This window comes from Uloborus diversus, chromosome 8, assembly GCF_026930045.1.
Source record: "Uloborus diversus isolate 005 chromosome 8, Udiv.v.3.1, whole genome shotgun sequence".
NCBI classification, from domain to species: Eukaryota; Metazoa; Arthropoda; class Arachnida; order Araneae; family Uloboridae; genus Uloborus; species Uloborus diversus.
In genome coordinates this window covers 2949383-2971533 of record NC_072738.1, presented here as the reverse complement: position 1 = coordinate 2971533, position 22151 = coordinate 2949383, and the positions used below count along the sequence as shown (strand labels likewise).

At 33.2% G+C, this 22151-nt stretch overlaps 1 protein-coding gene across 1 annotated transcript in view; it reads left to right on the top strand.

The window, feature by feature from the left end:
• Positions 1-22151, top strand: part of LOC129227340 (disintegrin and metalloproteinase domain-containing protein 10-like) — a 67173-nt gene that overhangs the window by 15846 nt on the left and 29176 nt on the right. The window contains exons 5-7 of the mRNA XM_054861883.1: positions 4250-4558; positions 6112-6304; positions 14113-14297. Of these exons, the coding sequence (XP_054717858.1) occupies positions 4250-4558; positions 6112-6304; positions 14113-14297 (687 nt within the window). The remainder of the gene's footprint in view (positions 1-4249; positions 4559-6111; positions 6305-14112; positions 14298-22151) is intronic.

Genomic DNA, 22151 nt, shown 5'->3' with positions numbered 1-22151 from the left:
TTATTAGGAGGCTTTGTAATATGTTACCCCTAGTGATATTTGAAGATAGTGTTGACAAAGTTACTGATGAATGGCGCATATACATTAATGACGATGATATTCCTGAGAATGTCGCAGACAACCTCATTGATAAATATTGGGACGTCATTTTTAACCTGAAAAATGAAAATAAAAAGCTATGCTACCCTAATTTGACTAAACTCGTAAAAGCTGTCCTCACTTTCTCTCATGGTCAAGCTTCTGTAGAGAGAGGCTTTTCGGTCAACAAAAGAATTGTTACTGCTGACAAACCAAACATGAGCTTAGACACAGTTGTTGGTCTCAGAGTGATAAAAGACTCAGTAAAACACCCTTTGGAAAACGTTGATGTTAATAAAAAAATTATTCAATTTTACAAAGCGGCACACTAAAAATATAAGGACCAAAAAGAAAAAGAAAATCTAGAAGAAGTAAGAAGAAACAAAAATGTACAACGTGTATTGAATGATGTAACAAAAAAATCTTCTGGAGATGAACTGAAAGGATTTAAAGAAATCATTAGTTCAGCTCAGTCAGTGATAGATGAAGGAAATACTAAATTAAAATTAGGACTCAAACGTAAATGAATGACAGACATTGAGGCAGGGCAAGCATTAATAGATGCTGGAATAAAAAAATTAAAGGCTGCTCAGAAAGAGTCAAGCAGTTCTGTGTAATTTGCTAGATCATTTTCAATTTAAATTGAAATAAATTGTCTTTTTCCATAATATTACTTCTTTTTGTGTGCATAAGAAATTTAAATTTTTGTGTTGTGATAGTAGGAAAAATCAATGGGGTATGCAAATTTATGTACATATAATTTTTCCATCAATGGCACTAAAATGATGTGTTTTTATGATGTGTATGCAAACTTTAATCATTATATATATATATTTTTTAGCGTCCTATAACTCCTATATTTTTTCAAAATGTGTCCTATATTTTTTCTGCAAATATCCTATTTTTTCTCATTTGGTCGCTTTGATCCCTGCTTGCACAAAGTGAAGCCCACCAATTCCTTGATCAGAAATACATCCCCAAATCATCTCGGATACGGGATGCTTGACTGTATGTTGAATGCAGTTGGGATGATATTCCTTTCCTTTGCGGCGCAGGTGATGCAATTTTTTTTTTTACCATCACTGTAAAGTTTATTTTTCCAAAAATGTTAAATTTTACTACAAGGTGTGCTTTAGTAAAACTAATAAAGTAGTAGAAATTCTTTTTTAAAATATAGATGTGATAGATATTAATTTTTTTCCCCACAGTTTTATATATTCCGGTTTAATGCAAATAACGTCTAATACGAACAAGTCATCGAATTTTTAGCATTTCGTATTATCCGAGTTCAACTGTACATAAATATTAGTGTTGTGTTGCCGTTTTTAATAATTAAAAACAAAACATTTCATTGGATAATATTTTAACAGGGGTCTGTCCAGGATTTTTCACAGGGTCCGTTTTTTGTGAAAAATCAAATAATTTTGTGAAAAATGAATTAATTTTGTGAAAAATCAAAAAATTTCGCAAAAAAAAAAAAAAAAAAAAAAAAAAAATTGTCAAAACAAAATTTTAGAATTTAGAGATGGCACAAACGGCATCAATTAAACTTAAAGTTGAGTGTTTTCCTCTTCTACGTCGAGAAAATCATTCTGGATTTTTTTTCTGATATTTGGCGGGGGGGGGGGGGGGGGCATTGCAGTTTCAAGTATCAATATTTATCTACCATTCTACATTATGTTAAATTATACTAGATATATTTCTGTACAGTACTTAAAATAATTGTAACAAAAATATGAATAAATAAAATAAAATTTAGAATAGGGTTCAGCATTCAACTTTTTGACCCAAGACACTCTTAAAAAGCACAGAATTTCGTTTAAAACTTATAAATTCCGTGATTTTAACAAAAATAAAAAGATATTTCAATTTTTTACCTCTTAACAAAGCGTAATAATCATCAAAATTTCGTAAAATCGGATTCCTATAGCGGATGCAAAGAGATCGCAATTCTCAAAGTGAAGGCATCAAAAGTATAAAAACGGCTTGTAAAAGAAATGTTTTTGATAAAATTATTTTAAAATTGCATTTTAGAGTCTTATTATAAACATATCATTAATATCTGTGGACACAGTTGACCCAAAAAATAATAAAATAAAATAAACCATCTATTCAGCTTTTAATTTTTGACTCATAACAGAAAAAGGAATTTTGCTTTAAAAACTTGAAATGAGAGTTCTAACAGAAATAAAGAGACTTTTCATTTATTTGAATCCTAATAAAGCGAAGTTAGCTTGAAAAAAGAACAAAATATGATTCTCATATCGGATGTTAAAAGATTGCATTTTTCAAAATGTAGACATCTAAAGAAAAAAAACGGTAATTAAAAGAGTTTATTTAAAGTTAATCATCCTTGTTAGCATCGAAAAATCAAAACCAATATAATTTTCTCCAAAAATAACAATTAAACATCGCACCGCACCTTAAAAACGCAACTATTGACAAGCTGGCAAAATGATGAGAATATTTTCTAATCAAGTCATTGTAAAGGTTTAAAGCCAGACGATAAGTGGTGATAATTTTGAAGCTGGTAACCCTATCTGAAGCGATCATATTTTTTCCTCATCCTTACTATTCCTTTGCAGTTCTAAGTTCATTTCGCAGATATATATTATTATTGTTTATTAAATCATGAGTGGAGAAAAGTGCTTACCAATGCCTTTTCAGAAAAGTTTACAACACCACCGCTAATTAGCTGTGATAAAACAAACAACCATTATATTTATTTGGCTGTAGCAATTATTTATCGCTTGCAGGAGCATCGCAAGAGTGCCGATTTTTTTTTTTTTTCAAAATTAGCCGATTTTGTATAAGCTGATTCCTCTAATTTGACTTAAAAAAAAGGTTCCAAAAATTATCGGTTTATACACAGAAATATGCGTTATTTTGCTTTCAGATTTGCTCTTTCAATAAACAATTTGTGAAAGATCCAATCTTGTTTATCAGAATTTTGTGAAGGGTCCGTTTTGTTTGATCGGGATTTTGTGAAAGGTCTGTTTTGTTTGATCGGGATTTTGTGAAAGGTCCGTTTTGGTTGATCGGATTTTTGTGAGCGGTCCCTTAACGGACCCAAATATCCTCTGGCCAGACCCCTGTTTAATTATCACCTTTTCTCCCTTGAATGGAGGAAAATGATAATTTTGCATTTTTGTTTGATGATACGAAGGGTTACGTTTGATGAAGGGAAGGGGGACACCTGTTGGCCCCAGGGCCGAGCCTGAAAAGTGCCAATATTTTCAAAACTAGGCTTGAAATATAAGGGTAAAAAATCTGGAGGGAGCCTGGGAAAGTCATTTGTAATGGGCCCCAAAATTTCTGTGCATGCCCCTGTCTGAAACTCTCATTGTTAGGTACGTTGTAACAAACATATGAAATTTCACACTGTAGAGTTGGCTTTAAATGCCATATGTCTACAAAACTTGTCAAATGATTTCAATGGGTTATTCACTAATGCGCAATACAGCAGAATTGTTACCGTTTTATTTAAGCCCAAGGAATAAGCATTGTCTTTAGACATTTCTTTAATTTCCGTATTGAAGAATCTTTCTATCCAAAAAAGCAAATTAGTAATTAATATGTGATGTTAGAGTATTCTGTCGTGGGCAAGTAAACGGCAGAAATGAGTCTTTGAAGGAATGCATTTTGGGTTCAATACTAATAATATGGAAATGTTGGGCTGAGATGTTTATTTCAAGCTTTTTTTTTCAGCAGAGACCAAATAAGAAAACTTCTCTACTAATAATAAAGCTGAAAGTCTCTCTGTCTGGATCTCTGTCCGGATCTCTGTGACGCACATAGCACCTAAACCGTTTGGCCGATTTTTACAAAATTTGGCACAGAATTAGTTTGTAGCATGGGGGTGTGCACTTCAAAGTGATTTTTCGAAAATTCTATTTCAATTATCATAACATGGAACCGTAATGTAGGCAAGCAAATGAAGATGGCCATCTTGGCGAGAAATTCATGATCCATTATTTGTAAATATACAGGCGTACCAAATGCCCTTTTAATTTTCTACTACGGGCAGAGCCGTGCGGGTATCGCTAGTGTACAATAAAGCTAACGTACAATAAATGCAAAAAGAGAAATTTGCAGTCACTGCCCCTTACCTGCCTGTGGCAGCATTGTTGTTTTAAACATGCTTCCTGTAAAAGTCCCTTTTCCTTTCTAGAACTATATTCGAAGGAAGAGGAGCTCAACATTTGCAAAGAACTATCACAACATATACACTCGAGACGCACAACAATACACCTCATATTCCATGAAAGAAACTTCATCCGAGAAGCGGGCATGTTCGCTGTACATCCAGACGGACACATTCCTATGGGACAACATAAAGAATTACGAACTGTCGGACACGAACGTTCGGGAAGAGATCACCTCTTTGGTGTCACAGCACATCAAGGCTGTGAACCACATCTACGAAAATACAGATTTTGATGGCTTTCGAGGCATCAAGTTTGTAGTTCAAAGGATAAAGGTAATGATAATATTTATACAGTAAAATCCCTCTAATGCGGACACTAACGGGACAATTTTTTTTTTGTCCGCAATAGAGAGGTGCCCGCAGGACAGGGGTTCAATAGTGTTATTTGCATTGGAACTGGGGAATTAAAAATTGTCCATATAAGAGGGGTGTCCGCCTTTGAGGGGTGTCCGTTAGGAGGGGTTTTACTGTAGTTGTTTTATTATCCCTGCTGTTTTTTCTTTCTTGCAGAATTTATTATTCAAGACAGTTTTGAGAAAGTTTAGAGCATGTAAGCTTCTCTCCAAAAGTTCTGTGATATCCTTTAATAAAATTATTATTCAAGATTAATTTTACTAAAGGATATTTCCAGTAACTTATCAAGAATGAAGTAAATTTAGCTAGTTAGTTATGTTGAATTTTATGGCGCTAGAGCCTTGATAGGCTATACTGCGCCAAAAGTAACTTTAGTGACTGTGTTTTAAATTTCATTTTATGTAAGTCAATTCCAAAATCAAATAATAAATGGCCTTTTGAAAAGGATGTTTTTGAAATTTCTACAATTTACCTTGAAATGCTAATTTTCTCCTGATATTAATGGCCTAATAACTAATATTAATTTAAGTATTTATTTTTTAATGGTGAGAAAATGGAATCAGTAATGTGCCTCTAGTTTTTAACTCTACTAACAAATATCTTTTAAAATTACTACTTGCATATTTTTTTGTTCATTGATTGAAGAATTTCGATACTTTACTTACTTAATTTCCATACTGAGCCTCAATAGAATATTCAAGTTGACTTTGCATTTTGGCAGGAAGTATCTAAAATTAAAAAGACATTGACTTGTTATAAATTGAATGTGTTATAGCAAAAGATCTCATTTAATTTTTAGTAATCTAGTTCCCACAAGATTATAGCATTAAATGTTCTTCTTTTGAGTCAGTTTTAAATTTGAAATACTGTTTACATTGTTCAATTCAAAGTATATCTAAGGAAAACATTTTTGCTTGTTGTATTAAAACTTATTAAAAAATGTTAGTTAAAAAATCATTAAATGTATTATTTTATTATTAGTCCTGACTATAAGAAAACTATAAAATTTACTCAAAACAAAACTCACTGTTCAAAACAATTAGACTTTTTTTTTAATTTAAAATTCTTTTTTAAAGTTAGGTGAATGAGAAAACTTTATGTAAAATTTGCATAGGAAGACGCATTTCGCAAATGATTAATATGTTTTTTTTTTTTTTTAATAAACAACTTAAAATGTTTTTAAAGATACATGAATGAAATTGATACTAAACTACACTTTTTTTTAAGATTTCAAATTGAGCAGATATGTATTCATTATTTGTATAATTAAAGAAAAAATATTTTGCAGTTTGTTTGAGAGAATTTGTTGAGGTAATTCTAAGATAGAGATTAGTTGGAAAACTCATTGTGTTGACTAATTTTATATTGAGAAGTGCCAAGTAATGTGTTGTATTATTTGCAAAAAACAGTTATGCAAATGAATGCTTAAAATTATTAAAATTCTTGTTCACCATTTTTTAAAAATCTTTCAGATTAACGACACCAGGGTCTGTGAAGCACGAAACAAACGTGCAAATCCTTTTTGTTCTCCCAACATAGATGTTTCCAATTTTCTGAATTTGAATTCTCAGTTCAACCACGATGATTTTTGTTTAGCCTACATCTTCACATACCGAGACTTTTCTGGTGGAACTCTTGGACTCGCGTGGGTTGCCTCAGCATCAGGTAATTGCCATTTAGAGTACATCAGATTTTCAGGTGTCCTGGAATAATTACAGAAATTCAATTTATCTGGATTCATAAGAGCATCATAAAAATGTAAGACAATCTATGAATTTGCAAAATTTCATGGGTTCTTAACATTAAGATTTGCAACCAGTTAGGAGACAAATGTGAATTTGAATGTTGTGTAGGTTATTTGAGTGAAAACTGACAAGCTTTTTCAATGTTTTGTTTTGGAATTAATAAATTTTGGTGAAAAGGTCATTTGCTTATAATGTGCTTAAGACCTTTGCCATTAAATGACAATAATAATGATAATGTTACTTCAATAATTATTAAAAAAGACATATACATGATAGAAATGTGAGAAAATACCTTAATTTTTTCATGCTAACCTTCCTGATAGACTATCTTTTATTAATCTAAATCAGGGATCTCCAAACTGTGCCCTGCAGACCAAAACTGGCCCGAGAGCATTCAAAACTTTGCTGCCACAGCGAGCCATATTTTAGGTTCACATTTCAACCAAGTCATAATTTCTGTGTAGAATTTATCTCCACTGTATATTTTATGGGTTTCGTATTGAACAGATTAGGATAAATACAATATCAATCATTAAAATATTCAATTCATAAAGGATTACAGATAGTAAAATCTTCATAAATAATAATAATAATTAAATTAGGTAGGTACTGGAAAAAAGATGAGAGAATATACTTTTTATCAATTAGGAACATAATGAGATTTTTACTTTCTTCTATATCTAATATATAGAAGAAAGTATTGGATTCGTGCAAATTTTCGACTTTCGAATTTTGACGGATTCGAACGTTTTGAGGTGTGCTGAGTCCATTTCAACCATTTTTGGGAAATGTCTGTCTGTCTGTCTGTGTGTGTGTCCGTGTGTGTGTCACTTCTGTGTGTGACCAGTTTTTTGTGGCCGCTCTACAGCAAAAACTACCGCATGAAATCGAACGAAATTTGGTATACATATGTGCCGCTATGTGAACTTGTGCCCATTGGTTTTTGGCGCGAATTCCTCCAAGGGGGTTGGAGCAATGGGACGTTTTTTGATTTATAAGTGCCTGCTATTCCCCAGCAAGTAACTGGCAGAATCAAACAAAATTTGGTCCATATGTTGCCCCTAACAGGTACAGGTGCTGATTCAATTTTGGTGTCAATAGCTCAAGCGAAAGTTGAGCTGTAGAACATTTTTTGTTGTCAATTGTGACTGCTGTATCTCAAGAAATAATGAACGGAATCAAACAAAAATTTATCGATGAGTAGCCCCTAGAGGGTATTAGCTGATTTTATTTTGGTGTCAAAAGCTGAAAAGGGGGTGGCCCAATCGAATGTTCTTTTTTGTCATTGTGAGTGCCATATCTCAAGAAGTAATGCTATGTTCTGGATGAAATTTGGAATAAATGTGAATCTATTTGCAAATAGGCGTTGTTTCAATTTTGGCGCCAATCGCTCCATGGGGGGGGGGGGGGGGCTGATTTTTTTGTAAATAAAAATAGCTTTATAAATTTATAAATGCAACATTAAGAAAGATAAATTGTAATACTGTCGTCTGCTTATTTCACAATTTTAATTTTTGGGAAATAATCGGAAATGTTATCGCAATGATTTAAAATTAATAACTGTTGCCATTTTATGTTTGTTAACAAATAAAACATCTAATTAATTCAAGCAAGGCTTTTAAAGTAACTTTCAAGTCATTCTTTGCTTTGCTTTTGCGGGAAATCAGGAATTCGGACGGTCGTCAAGTTTTTTTTTTTTGAGCAATCACGATTGCTTATTGTTCTTATTTGACTGTTTTGGCGTCCTATCTTTTTATTTTCCCAGCAGCACCCTCTGCCAGCACCACCGTCGACCGGTTCCACACCATGCTGCTCCTATAGCGAAAACCATCTCCAAGTTGCGTCCATATCCTACACACACACGCAAACTCACACACCTACACACACACACACACATACATACGCACACACGAACGCCTAGACACACGCACACAGCACTGCATGCACAACATGCACACACATGCATACATACACACACACAACACTGCGTACACAACATGCACACACACACAACATGCACACACACACACGCACCCACACACATGCGCCTACACAAACACACACGCGCATACATACACACACATGCTCGTGATTGCGGAAAACATAATTTGAATTCAAGATGCCAAAAATTCAAAGTATTATTATTTATTTTATTTTATTTTATTTTATTTTATTTTATTTTATTTTATTTTTTTTTTTTTTTTTGTTGTTGCTGTTAATATTGCATTCTCTTCAAGCATAGGGAGAGATCAGAATTCACAAGAACGATATAGAAGAAAGTTTCGTGATGGCCACAACATACTAGTTCAAAAAATGTCAGAACAAATTTCAAAACAGGCAATGAATGGAATTTTTCCATGATTAATAATTAATGATGATTAATTAAAAAAAATCATGTCAGGGATTTGGTAGCTACTGAAATAAACCAATGTGAAGCAATTTTTAAGTAGGGTAACACCCCCAGTAATTGGCAGGTCACCAGTGATTGGCACTTCCAACAAATGTGAATCTTATTTCACATCCAATCTTTTAAAAGGAGAAGGCCAACTGAATGTACATTTGCTTTACCAACTGAATGTGCATTTGCTTTTAAAGATTACAACTTCAATTCATGTTACTAAATGGTAGCAGGCATAGGAAAGATAAACAATTGTGACTTGTGTCACATGAGCCATTTTTATTGCAAAAGCTTCTTCTCTGGCTCAAGGGAAGCATGTACATCAATTCATTAAAATTGGACTCAAAACATATTTTAAATTTTGGTTCTCAAAAGTTTTGTTTAGTTGAAAGATGTTACTTTGAGTGGGTAGAAGTAAATTTTTGTCTCTTTTTTGGTTTTTGAAGAAAGGATGGATGCCATTTAGTGGTGCTTCAGTTTTGCTAGACCCAGTAATTGGCACAAGTGCTTATAGTCCCTAATGTGTTGTGCAATGCGTCACTAGTTTGATTTCTGATACTTTTGCTGCAAAATGACTAGGTATTCTATACATTAACTAATGAAAGACAGTTAAAGTGTAAAATAAACAATTTATCTAAATTGAAATATATATATATATATATATATATATATATATATATATATATATATATATATATATATATATATAACTAGAGGTATTATATAAATAAACTAATGATAGACAATTAAAATGAAAAAGAAGCAATTTATCTAATTTATGCAGCGTATGAATGGTATTTATGGAAGCATATCATGAAATTATTTGTTACAAGGATTACTAAAATGAAACTTGGAAGACAAAGACTTGGCCTTCTTGGAAGACTTGGACACAAAGAACATTATTTCTAAAACAAAAACATTTTTTGTTGACACACTGGATTTTACACGAATATTTTTTAAATCCCTGACCAGTACCTAAACTTTGAGCTGTAGCAACCAACCAGAGCAATATTTCTACATCCGGTACTTCTTCAATTTTAATTAATTTTTGTTCACAGACACTAAACTGGGATCGGGATTATAATTGTTTTGTGCGGCCGTTTCTTGAGCCCAATTTGGAAAAATTTTTCTCTGGTTATTAATTGGGAAATTCGGTTAACCTGAATGAACTGGGGCCAACACGCTAAGCAAGTTCTTTCCCTATGGCCTGGAATAGTTCATAAATGTAGTAGGGGTGGAAGGTAAATGTATTTGTCATGCAAGCTATATGATATAAATTTTTTTATACTTTAACGGGCTGCAGATCGTTATTCTATGAAATAATTAGTTAAGCTATGAAATACAAGAGAGTTTTACACTTTAATGGACACGATCAGTTGTTCCATGAAATAACTAGGTATTCTATAAAATAATGGATTTCATACTTTAACTGTAACATATCAGGGTTCATGCGCCCTTAAAAAACCTTGAAAAGTGCTTGAAAAAAAATATTAATTTTCAAGTGCTTGAAAACCTTGAAAAAGTTTTAAAACCTTGAAAAAACTTTCTTAGTGCTTAAATTCTCTTACAAATCATCGGCTTGTACTTGAAAGTTTTAAAAAGTATTTCACCAATGCAATTTTCTGAACATGTGTTCAATATGCAACGGCGCGAAAAATTGCTCCTGTGTTTGGGATTTCAATCCTTTTGCATCTTGTAAATATTTTGATGTTTTTTACAACTGAAAGATATTTTGACATATGGTACCTTAGATTAGTTTATTTTTCGTTTAATTTTATTAATTAACAAAGGAATTAATTTGGAAACCATGCCAACATTGAACTTATTTGGATTTGGCGGGAAATTGTTCTTCTGTTCTAAATTTCAATCCTTTTGCATCCTGCAAATCTGTAAATATTTTGGCTAATCAAATGATATTTTCGCATATGCTACCTTAGATTAGTATATTTTTGTTCAATTTTAATAAAAAAACAAATAAATTTATTTTTGGGAAACATGCCAACATTGAACGAAATCAGACTTTGCAAAAAATTGCTTCTTGTGTTTGAAATTTCAATCTTTTTGCATCTTGCAAATACTTAAATATATTGACTAATCAGATGTTATTTTCATATATGCTACCTTAGATTAGCATATTGTATGTTTAATTTTAGTTCAATATAAATGTATTTTAGAGACGTACCGAGTAGCATTTTGGCCGAGTAGCCGAGTACCGAGTACTCGGCCTTTCACTACTCGGCCGAGTACCGAGTTACCGAGTACTCGGCATTTCACTACTCGGCCGAGTTATCAAGTACCAATTATGTTTTAAGAAGAACCACTGACACACACGTGATCAATTTTGAACTTATTGGAATAATAGTATAGACCTCTTTGTCCATATAAAAGTTTTTAAAACTAAATTCCTGCTGAAATTTAATTTCGCATTATTTAAAAAATTTTGTTTACGTCAAAAATTTTACAAAAAAATTATTTTTAAAATTAAAAATAAATAAATAAAAGGTATGATTGATCAAGTTGGAATTTAGACAAACTATACCAATCTATTTTAGTTCTAGTCCGCCAAACATAAATAATTTTTAAAAGCAAATGTGCAGGAACACTGCACACATGTGTTTCTGCGTTAGAAGGAACGTCTTTATCGGTGCGTAAAATGTGAGCTAACAAATGTTAAGACATTCGACAAAAAATCCGACTTTTGTCAGATACCTTTAAATCTACAAGCTCACATTTTGTGCATTGAAAAAGGAATTTCATGTAACGCCAAAACACGTGTCTGCAATGTTCCTGCACTATGCTTTTAATGTTGTTTTATTTCCCTTTTTTTTAAGCAAAGGAATTTTTATATTTCTTATAACTAATTTTTGTTTGTAGCAAAAATCTATTTTTTATGTAAAAATTTCATATTTTCTATACTTACCTTTTTTGCACAATTTTTAATAAATAAGTTTTATTAACTTTGGGGACATTAAAATAAAGATTTATTTCATTAAAGCATTAAAAACTTCATTATTCTCAAAATTTAAAATTGACTTGTAAAATGATTGCAGAATATTTAATATGCTTGTGCTTTTTTATAAATTTTAATATCTGTCTTGGACAATATTCAATTTTTTGCAACTACTCGGTATTGGCCGAGTATCTGATCAAAATTTGGCCGAGTACCGAGTACTCGGCAAATTGGCCGAGTATGCCGAGTACCGAGTAGTTACCGAGTACTCGGTACGTCTCTAATGTATTTTATGGGAAACATGATAACATTGAACTTCATTCGCAAAAATTTGCTTCCCTTGTTTGAGATTTCAATCCTTTTGCCTTTTGCATTTTCTAAATATTTTTATATTTTTGGCAACTAGAAGTTATTTTGACACATGCTACTTCATATTAGCGTATTACATTTTAATAACTAAAGAATTAAAGAATTAATTACTTTGGTCTTGTTTAACTATATGCTTATTTCTTTCTACAATTTTGAAATTAATTATCTGTAGCTAATTTTTGGTCATTACAGATTTTTTGGAAAAAAAAAATTATTTAAGCAATTGTGCATCTTACAAATTTAGAATTTTAAATATAAAGTTGAATTATATAATTTTATAAAGTTGAATTTATAAGTACGTGTGTGTTTTCTTTATATCTGCTTAAATAACTAAGGTGTGTAACAGGGGTGGTTGTGTTATGATTATTCACTGGGAATCCAGTAGTGTTCATTATGCTTTTATCTCCCTATACTCCAATTTTCCCCTTTACCTCAAGTGTTCAAAATTACTACTTTAGTACGATTATGGGTACTTGGAACAGCTTACCAAAAGAGGCTGTAATCATCAAAGGGTTAGATAGCTTAAGGAGGGTTATTGATCTTCATTTGGATCTAATAAATTGACTAGGACCAGCCTAGCTAGGCATAGTGCCTGTTGCTGGTTATCATCAGGTACTGGGCCTGGTATTTCTATGCAGAATATTTTGACTTAATAAACTGTTTTATGAATTGTATGCATAACAAAAGTTGTTGTTGTACATATGTATATTCAAGTAATAGGGGTCTTAGTTTTAAAAATTATTCCCCCCCCCCTCGCCCCATTTTGCTCTTTGAAACTTTCAGGTAATTTTTTATGAACTCACAAATTACCTGAATATTATTGCCTTTCTAAATTTTAATTCTAATTTCAACAATAACCCATTTGTTCCCAAAATAAAACTACTTTTGTCATAATATGTGTCAACTTCTTGTGAATCTTTTCAATTTTGAAATATTGTAAATAAATTTATACTTTCATAAACTTTTATTTACTAATTTTTAAATTTACTCGAGGACAGTTGAAATGCTTTATTGGCTGAGCAACTAATACATACACATGAATAATTGATTTGCATACTATTAAATGATTTAAAAACCTCTAATATTTTAGAACTTAATAGTGCAACCTGAGATTACTTTCTGGGTGGTCTTTTTGTTCTAAACGCCCTCATATTGTAAAAAAACCACCATATTAATATTGGAAATAAATGTTAAAACTGGGGGGGGGGGGGGAGTGACTTCAAAAACTCCTTTCTGGCAATGCCATTGAAATAGAGTATTTTGGTTTATTCACATAAAAGTTAAAAGCTCTCATGAAATTTTTTTTTTTTTCAAATATTAATTTGCTGATTCTAGAAAATATACTTCTTTGAATGTGGAGATTGCAAAATTAAACCTCTTGGGATCTGCTTTTCTTTATGACTGAACTTTTCAGATATTTTCAGAAAAACTTTCAACACAGTAGATCTTTCATCAAAGTGTCTCTTGCTGTAGAGAAAGCAATTTTGTTTCCCTTTACTTTTTTGTATTATTGCTTTATTGCTCTGTGTGTTTGTAGTAAATGAAATCTGCATACTATATTTTTAGTGCAAATTTATGATATTGCCTTGAAAAAAAATTTTTTTACCTTGAAAAGTGCTTGAATTTTTTTCTCCCTGAAGGGTATGAACCCTGCATATACAAATCTAAAAGTGAAAAATAAAGTGATTTTTCAGAATCCTTTCTGCTCAGTAAAACTAATGCAATTCTTAGTTTTTATAATCAGAACAAATCAAATTGTACACAAAGAGAGTATTGGAAAATCTTTAAAACTTTAGTTGGTAACGACATCGTAATATAATGTAATAATTAAAGCCAACCAAAGAGAGTATTGGGAAGCTTATTTATTTTTTGCAAAAATGAATGATGACCTCACACCTAAGCAATGAATAAAATTGCTGAACAGTCAGTGTTGAGTATTTCTAACCTTTTCCGATTTTATTTTCTTACGTTTAGTTCTCCATATATATTTCCATTCTATTTTCCCCCCCAGGTGCATCAGGTGGCATATGTGAGAAGTACAAATCGTACACTGAGAACATAGCTGGTCGACAAGTGCAAACCAAGAGAAGCCTCAACACTGGCGTGATCACCTTCGTCAACTACAACAGTCGTGTTCCTCCAAAGGTTTCAGAACTCACCCTAGCTCATGAGATTGGTCATAATTTTGGTTCCCCTGTGAGTACATTAAGTGTTATTTTTTTAAAAATAGTATTGAATGTACTAACTTAGTTTGTAATTTTTCTAGCTGTCAGGAATTACTTCTGTAAATGTAATATTGATGATTCAACCACACTTTGTAGAAAGTAATTAAAATTACCCAAAATGTTTTAAGATAAATTGAGTCATTCAAATCTTACTTCTGGTGTGAAAATAAACAAATATAGCTCTTGCATGTGTAAGAAAGTCTTTCACACTGTCTTAAAGAATATTAAGAAATATCATGGACTAATTTTTTTCAGTCATTTAATCAATTATTGAAGGAAAAGGGAAATATTCTTTTAAAAATCTTCTCTCTACTTAAAACTAAAACAAGGAGCTATTATGAAGTTGTGTGAGGAAGAGTTTTGTGATCTACTTTTAAAAAATGACTAATACTAAATATTTTCAAACTTTCCTAATTACCAAACAACAAAATAATCTGTATGTATTACGATAACAAGATAAAACTTCTTGTGTTATACCGGTTTCTTATATTTATTGTTCTATTCTAAGTGAGTTTTCATCATTATTTGATCAATGAAAAAAAAAAAAAATCACTTATAAAATTAGAGTTAATAATACTGAGAAATTTTTTTTTATTGTTCTCTGATGGGTCTGGATTTGAGGGGGGGGGGGATATTTATATTGTGTAATAAAAAATTTTACATGGTACAACTTTTCCAAAAGCATGTTCGTACTAAAAAATTTGTGAACAGTGTACTACAACATGTTTCCTGAATATGTTAAGTAACTTGAGCTACCTGAAAACAAAATTCTTGTTTTTCTATTATTTTTCCAAATTTCCAAAGTTTTGTGACTCAGATCTAAGAGGTTCTTTTCTCTAATCTGGATGTGGCAGTCACTAGCAAAAGGAAGAGGTTAGGTGGTTGTTGAGATGTGTTGTTTGATCCTCATCAATTGCCCGATGGACGTTAATAAAGTTATCCTAGTTTTCCCTATTCAGTACACAAGTATGAAGAATAGAATTCCAGAGGATAGCTTTTCCCTAAAATGTGGTATTCTAAAAGAAAAAAAGAAGAAAAGGGGGAAAAAAAAAACCCACACACACTCCCAAAATTATTGTCTGTTGTGAGGCTTTTGAGCTATTCTTCAACAGCTCTGCCATAGCAATATTTTTGCAAATCCAGGATTAAAATTCCCAAGATTGTGAAAGAGAATCTAAGATCATGTAATTAAAACTTCTAGTTCGCTTTTGTTTGTAATTGCTACTATTCTAGTTGGTCAATTATTAATCTTAAAAATGATAAATGATAATCATTTTAAAATTGATCTCTCAATAATTAATACAAATACAAATACAAAAGTCACGACCAGCAACAGGCTCTGGGCCCAGCTAGACTGGTCCTAGTCAATTTACAATCCCCAGTGAAGATCAATGGCCCTCTTAAAACTGTCTACTCCTTTGCTCGTTACCACCTCTTCCGGTAAGCTGTTCCAAGGTTCCACTACCCTGCTAAAATAATAATTTTTCCTAATATCCATGTTAGCCTGAGATTTAAATAGCTTAAAACAATGACCCCTTGTCCTGTTTTCAGTGCTAAACTTTAGCCCCGTTACATCTTTCGTTTTAATAAATTTAAACAGCTGAATCATGTCCCCTCGGTCTCTTCTTTGCTCAAGACTGTACATTTTTAGCCTTCTAAGCCTGGAATCATAATCTAAGTGGGAAAGTCCACTTATTAGCCTTGTAGCCCGCCTTTGAACCCTTTCCAATACATTAATGTCTTTCTCAAGATAAGGAGACCAAAACTGAACAGCATACTCCAAATGGGGTCTTACCAAACTTCTATATAATGGCAGAAGAACTTCTTTAGATTTATTTGAAATAGATCTATTGATAAACCCAAGCATCTTCTTGGCTTTGTTGCTAGCAATGCTGCACTGTTGGCTAAACTTTAAATCCTGATTTATTAAGACCCCCAGATCAGTAACTTTGTCTGCCTGACTAATGGCTGAACCTTGCAAATAATAACTTGTACACTTATTTCCATGCCCTAAATGTAGCACTTGACATTTCCCAACATTAATAGCCATACCCCATTTATCAGCCCACTCTGTAATATGATCTAGATCCTCTTGCAGCTGATTTGCTTGTTCTTCATTTTCTACAGTCCCCATAACTTTGACATCATCAGCAAAACAATTCATGTTCCCAGAAATATTTTTGTAAATATCGTTCATAAAGACAATGAAAAAAACAGGCCCTAACACTGATCCTTGAGGAACCCCGCTTAAGACCTCACTCCAATTAGAATAATTTCCCCTTACAACTACTCTTTGTTTCCTTCCAGTCAGCCACTTTTTTACCCAAATGAAAGTTTTCCCTCCTATTCCTATATCAGCTAATTTGCAGAGTAGAGCAACATGCGGTACCTTATCGAAAGCTTTTTGAAAATCAATGTAAACAACATCTACAGGCTTCTTATTGTCCAAAGCCATGGTAACTTTGTCATAGAAATGTAATAAATTAGTTGCGCAAGATTTACCTTTCCTGAAACCGTACTGAAAACTAGTCAATAGATTATTAGTCTCTAGAAAATTTACTATCTTAATTTTCATCAATGTTTCAAAAATTTTGCAAACCACCGAAGTTAGACTCACAGGTCTATAATTTCCCGCACTCCCTTTAGACCCTTTCTTGAAGAGCGGTGTAATGTTAGCCAGCTTCCAGTCCTCTGGCACTGTCCCCGAATTATAAGAAGCATTGAAAATGTTTGCGATTGCATCTGCTAATTCCTCTGCACATTCAACTAAAATTTTCGGATAAATATTATCTGGCCCCGGAGCCTTAGTCTCTTTAATTTTTTTCAAATGAAGTAAAACGTCATCCCTGGAAAGTACAAGGTCCTCAAGCTGTACTATAGCTTGTGTCTTGTTGGTGTCAACTGTTGAGATACAGTTATCGTTAAAAACACTCGAAAAAAAGTTATTAAGAACATTAGCAATATCACTATCGTTCTGAATTAAAATTCCGTGCTCATCAACCAGTGGCTCAATATGACTATTTCGAACTTTCCCCGAATTAGCGTATGCAAAAAACCTCTTGGGATTCCTGTTTATGTTATCTGCCAGTCTTTGCTCAAACTCTCTTTTCTGAATCCGTACCAAATACTTAAATTTACGCCTTGCCTTACAATATTGGAGCCTATCTGCACTGTGACCTGTTTCTCTAAACCTATGAAAAGCAGCTTGCTTGTAATTTAGAGCGTCTTTAGTTTCCCTGGAGAACCACATTGGCCAAATTTTAGTGTTGACACCCTTTCTCCTAAAAGGAACATGATCCCTAACTGTATTCGCTAGATTTTCCTTAAACTCTGCCCACTGAAGATTCACATCTCTCTTGTCCAATCCAGAAGAAAAAACTGCTTTCAAACTCTGCCGAAGTGCCACAAAGTCAGTATTTCTGAAATTGGGCACAAACCTAAAATTCTCTACTTTGTGCATATCAAATTTAATCCCAAACCTAATACTGTTGTGGTCACTATCTCCAATGTGTTCCCCTACACATAACCCCTGAACGGAGCCTTCCATGTCGCAGAAAACTAGATCCAAAATCGCGTCCTGTCGAGTACCCTGAGTTACAATTTGATCTAAGAAACAGTCACCAATTACTTTCAAAAATTCCTCTTCTCTGCTATTACTATGGTAAAAATTATTCCAATCAATTCCTGGAAAATTAAAATCTCCCATTATGATGACTGACCCCTTGCTAGAAATGTCACTAATAATACTGAACATCTGTTCGTCTTGACCCTGGCTTAAGTTGGGTGGCCTATAAATATTCCCTAAATGTAGTTTTTTGCCCTTATTACTAATCAATTCCAGCCAAATCATATCAATCTCATTAGGTTTATCATTAATTACCAATTCATTGCAAATTAAAGTGTTTCTGACATAAAATAAAACCCCACCACTTCTTTTACCTACTCTATCTCGTCTAAACAAATTATACCCAGCAATAGATAATAAATCATCATCACTTTCGGTAGCCCATGTCTCGGTAACACCAATAATATCCAACCTCTCGTCTATAATTATGCTTTTCAATTCTTCCATCTTGTTCCTAATACTACGAGCATTTGTATAAAAAACCTTAAGTAAGCCCATCTTACTTTTATTTAATGCTGCACGATTGTTTGAATCCCAACTGTTAAAATCTTTTCTCTTATTAGCCACCCTATTTCCGTTTCTACTAAAATCCCAATAGTTAGTACCCTTTCGAATTCTGCTCCTTAAACCATGCCCCCCATTCCAACTTAGTTTTTTGATTCTGAAGCCTCTAAAATCAAACCACTAACCATTTTGACCCCTGTAGAGCTCAGATGCAGGCCATCCCTAGCAATCCAATCTCGTTTACATTTACTCCATACATCAATAAACCTGATACTACGCTTAACGCAAATTTCCTTGAGTACCAGGTTCATACATCTAGCCCGTTGATTTAACCATATTATTCTTTGGAATAATTAATTTATTATTATTTCTTTGGAATAATTTCTAAAGAACAATGTAAAAATTGTGAACTGAAAGAAAAAAAACACTTAACTTCTAATATCGTGTTTTTTACTTAAGACATAGTACAAGATAGGCAGGCAAGTTATGTAACATAAAGAGAGAAATAACATCCAGAGCAAGGGCTTAAGTTTTTTTTTTTACTTATGCAATTTTTAAAAAAATATAACTAAGTGAAACCTCTCCGAGCAGCCACCTGTCTTAAGCGACCACCCCTCTTAACGGCCACTTTTTGTGGCACGGATTTTTTAGCCCTTAGACTTAATGTTAAAAACATCCCCAATGTTAAAAACACCCCTAGCACACAATGGCTACCCAAACCTTTCTGAACTGCTGCCGAGTGGATGCATCCATTCCATTTTTCAGGAAAATCTATTCACTTTCTGTTTCTAATCTGCAGCCTTTCAGTTCAAAGAGAATTCCTATTGGCCTTTAACGAATTCCGATAATTTTGGAGTAAATATGTCACTCATGTTTATTTTATTAGTTGGTCAGTATGTACATGTGATCTGTATGTAGCAAACAACACTGTCAGATATCATTTTATGACTCTGGAACTACATATTGAAATTCTGAGCAATATGAATGTGGAAAATCGGCGAGAGAATTAATAGAGTACGATTTTGCATTCTTTTCAGCACAAAATAGCTATGAAGAGCTTTGATAATTACACTGCCGACTGAGAGAATCATTTTCTGGTTAATGAGTAGGGGAAAATAAGCGTTTTTCAATCAAATCTAATATTAGTTTGGGATTGGTTTAAATTAACTAATCAGTTCGCTGTGTATATTACTACCTTTTTTTGAGCAAATACATTTTTATGCCTTTCAGGCACTAATTCTGACAATCGATGACCGGCCTCTGACGATCAGTTTACGTTTTGTAACCATGAGCAAACTAAACTTTTAACTGAAGTGATTTTGGGGATAATAAATAAAGTCATTTGAAATTCAGATGTATTTTCAAATAAATTGGTTAGAGCAATTTATTTTTCACTTTGAATTAAAAAACATTTTGAATGGCACAGAATTTGAATGATCACAAATTGTATCCTTTCTTCGAAAAATCTAAACAATAATTAAATAATGTACTATTTCCCTTTTGGAACGGTTTCAAACTTCCTTCTGTGCATTCATCTTGGTTGTATTGTGTATTATTGAATTATATTGCAACTGTAACGAAAATCCTTTAAGGCGGCCAGTCCCTCTCAACGGCCGAAATTTTGCGGAACGGAAGGGTGGCCATTCAAAGAGGTTTCATTGTATGTAAATTTTAGATTGCTTAGTCAAAAAAACACATTTTAGTAATAATATTATGTTTTATCTGCATAATATATGATAGATGTATCTTTTTCGTAAATACCCAAACTCTTAGAGCTTCAAACAAAATCCCGAGAACACAAGGTCTCTATTGACAACCCAAGATTTTGAGTAAAAACCGATGCCCTGACAGCCCTGTTGTTCACTAAGCAAACAGTAGTGAAAAAAAAAATCTCATAATTTTCGATAAGATGTACATGAAGACTTACACCAAGCATTACAAGATATTTTCCTAAAGAATGTTTGCTTTTTTCCCCCAAGAGTAAGAACATTTTCTCTTGAAAAAATACTAAATCTTTATCTCTATGCATCTAAATACTGAAAAGAACTATAGTGAGATATGATTGATACCTTTAATGCCCATCTTGATCAGAATGTAATAGTTTGTGCATGTGAAGTTTATTGATGCATTCGTCCTGTCGTTACATTTCCGCTTTGCCGAGTGGGTTGGCAAAGGGTATAATTAATTTTAAAAAAATATATAAATAGCTGTTTGGCATTACCTACTGGCTTGGGATCGGCAGTCAAAGAGTTAAAGTACAGTGCACTCCCAATTATCTGCGGAATTAGGTGGCAAAGTAACCATGGATAAGCGAATTCGTGGATAATCGTCAAATAAGGTAAAAACAATGCAATTTTATGCAGTAGCTTAAAGAGATCACTAAGAATCAAATACATTTAAACTACAGCTAAAAAGATGAGGGTATTTAGGAAATGCTGTTGGCATAATTAAAGTTAGGTTTAAAATCCAAAGGTTAAGATATTTAAACTAAGCCAACATTAACTGGCCGTGTAATGTCAAGTTGGAGACAAGCAAAAAACATGTTTCAGAAAAATACATTTATTAAATATGACTAGAACTGTATTATAACATCCCCATAAAATAACAACCCCAAAATATCATAACAGAAGTGGTTCCAGTAAATAAAGGAAAATGTCACCAATCTGTCGATGTAGTCGCTGGCCAGTCCGAAGGATCCACTTGAAGAAACACAAAAAGTACCCCCGGATCACACTTCAGGAACGTCCGTAATGGGAAGGCAACATTAGACAGTTCATAGATCGGTGAACATCTCAGGTAGACACATAGGAACTCACTTCCCCGGCAATATTAATTGGCAGGACACAACACAAGTGTTTCTTCACCTGGACTCATACTAATTCCAGGACTAGGAATATTTAGATTCACACACCACAAAAAAACCCCGCTAGCATCGCGGGGAAACCCCCCCCCCCCCCCCCCCACACATGAGCCGAACTAGGCTTCACGATCAAAAACAACAACTGGGGATCGTTGAGAGAAGAGAGACTGCACCGAGTGCTGCCACTCGCCACAATATATATGTTTTATCAGCCAATGAGATTCCATGCCTCGATGACGTCACCACACTAACTTCTACTTCAACCATCACTCATTTGTTTATTCCACTGCCGCGAATATTGGTACTCCTCTCCATAGCACGTGCGGTCAACAAGTGGAATTAATTCGAATCAATCGGGTGACAACTCAACTTTTTCTGAATCGACACATCGGGACATGCAATCTTCAATGGTTTCAGTAAACAGTCGCCATTAATTATGGCGTGGGGGAATTGTCGATTGAAGTGTTAGCACCAACTAGTTGACAAGTTCTACTTTTACCAGACTGGGCTTAAAGTAGGTACATTTAACTTTAAATTATTTTCTTTAAATTATCGGCTGTGGACCGAGAAAAAAAATAAAATAATATTTTATGCCAACAAATGCATGTAAAAGTTTGAAAAGGATTGTTCATTATTGCAAGCAAATCGCGCACGCAGATTAACTGCAACAGATCAATCTGGGTCACTATCTAAACAGTAAATGGTGTAGAGCTAAAAATCAGATATCAACTAGTCTGGTTTAGGTGACCTTAAATGGTTTGATGTCATTGGAAGGGAGAGAAAGAAATCAATAGGAATGTCTGAAAACAAGTTTTGCACTCGTTAGGTTAAAATGC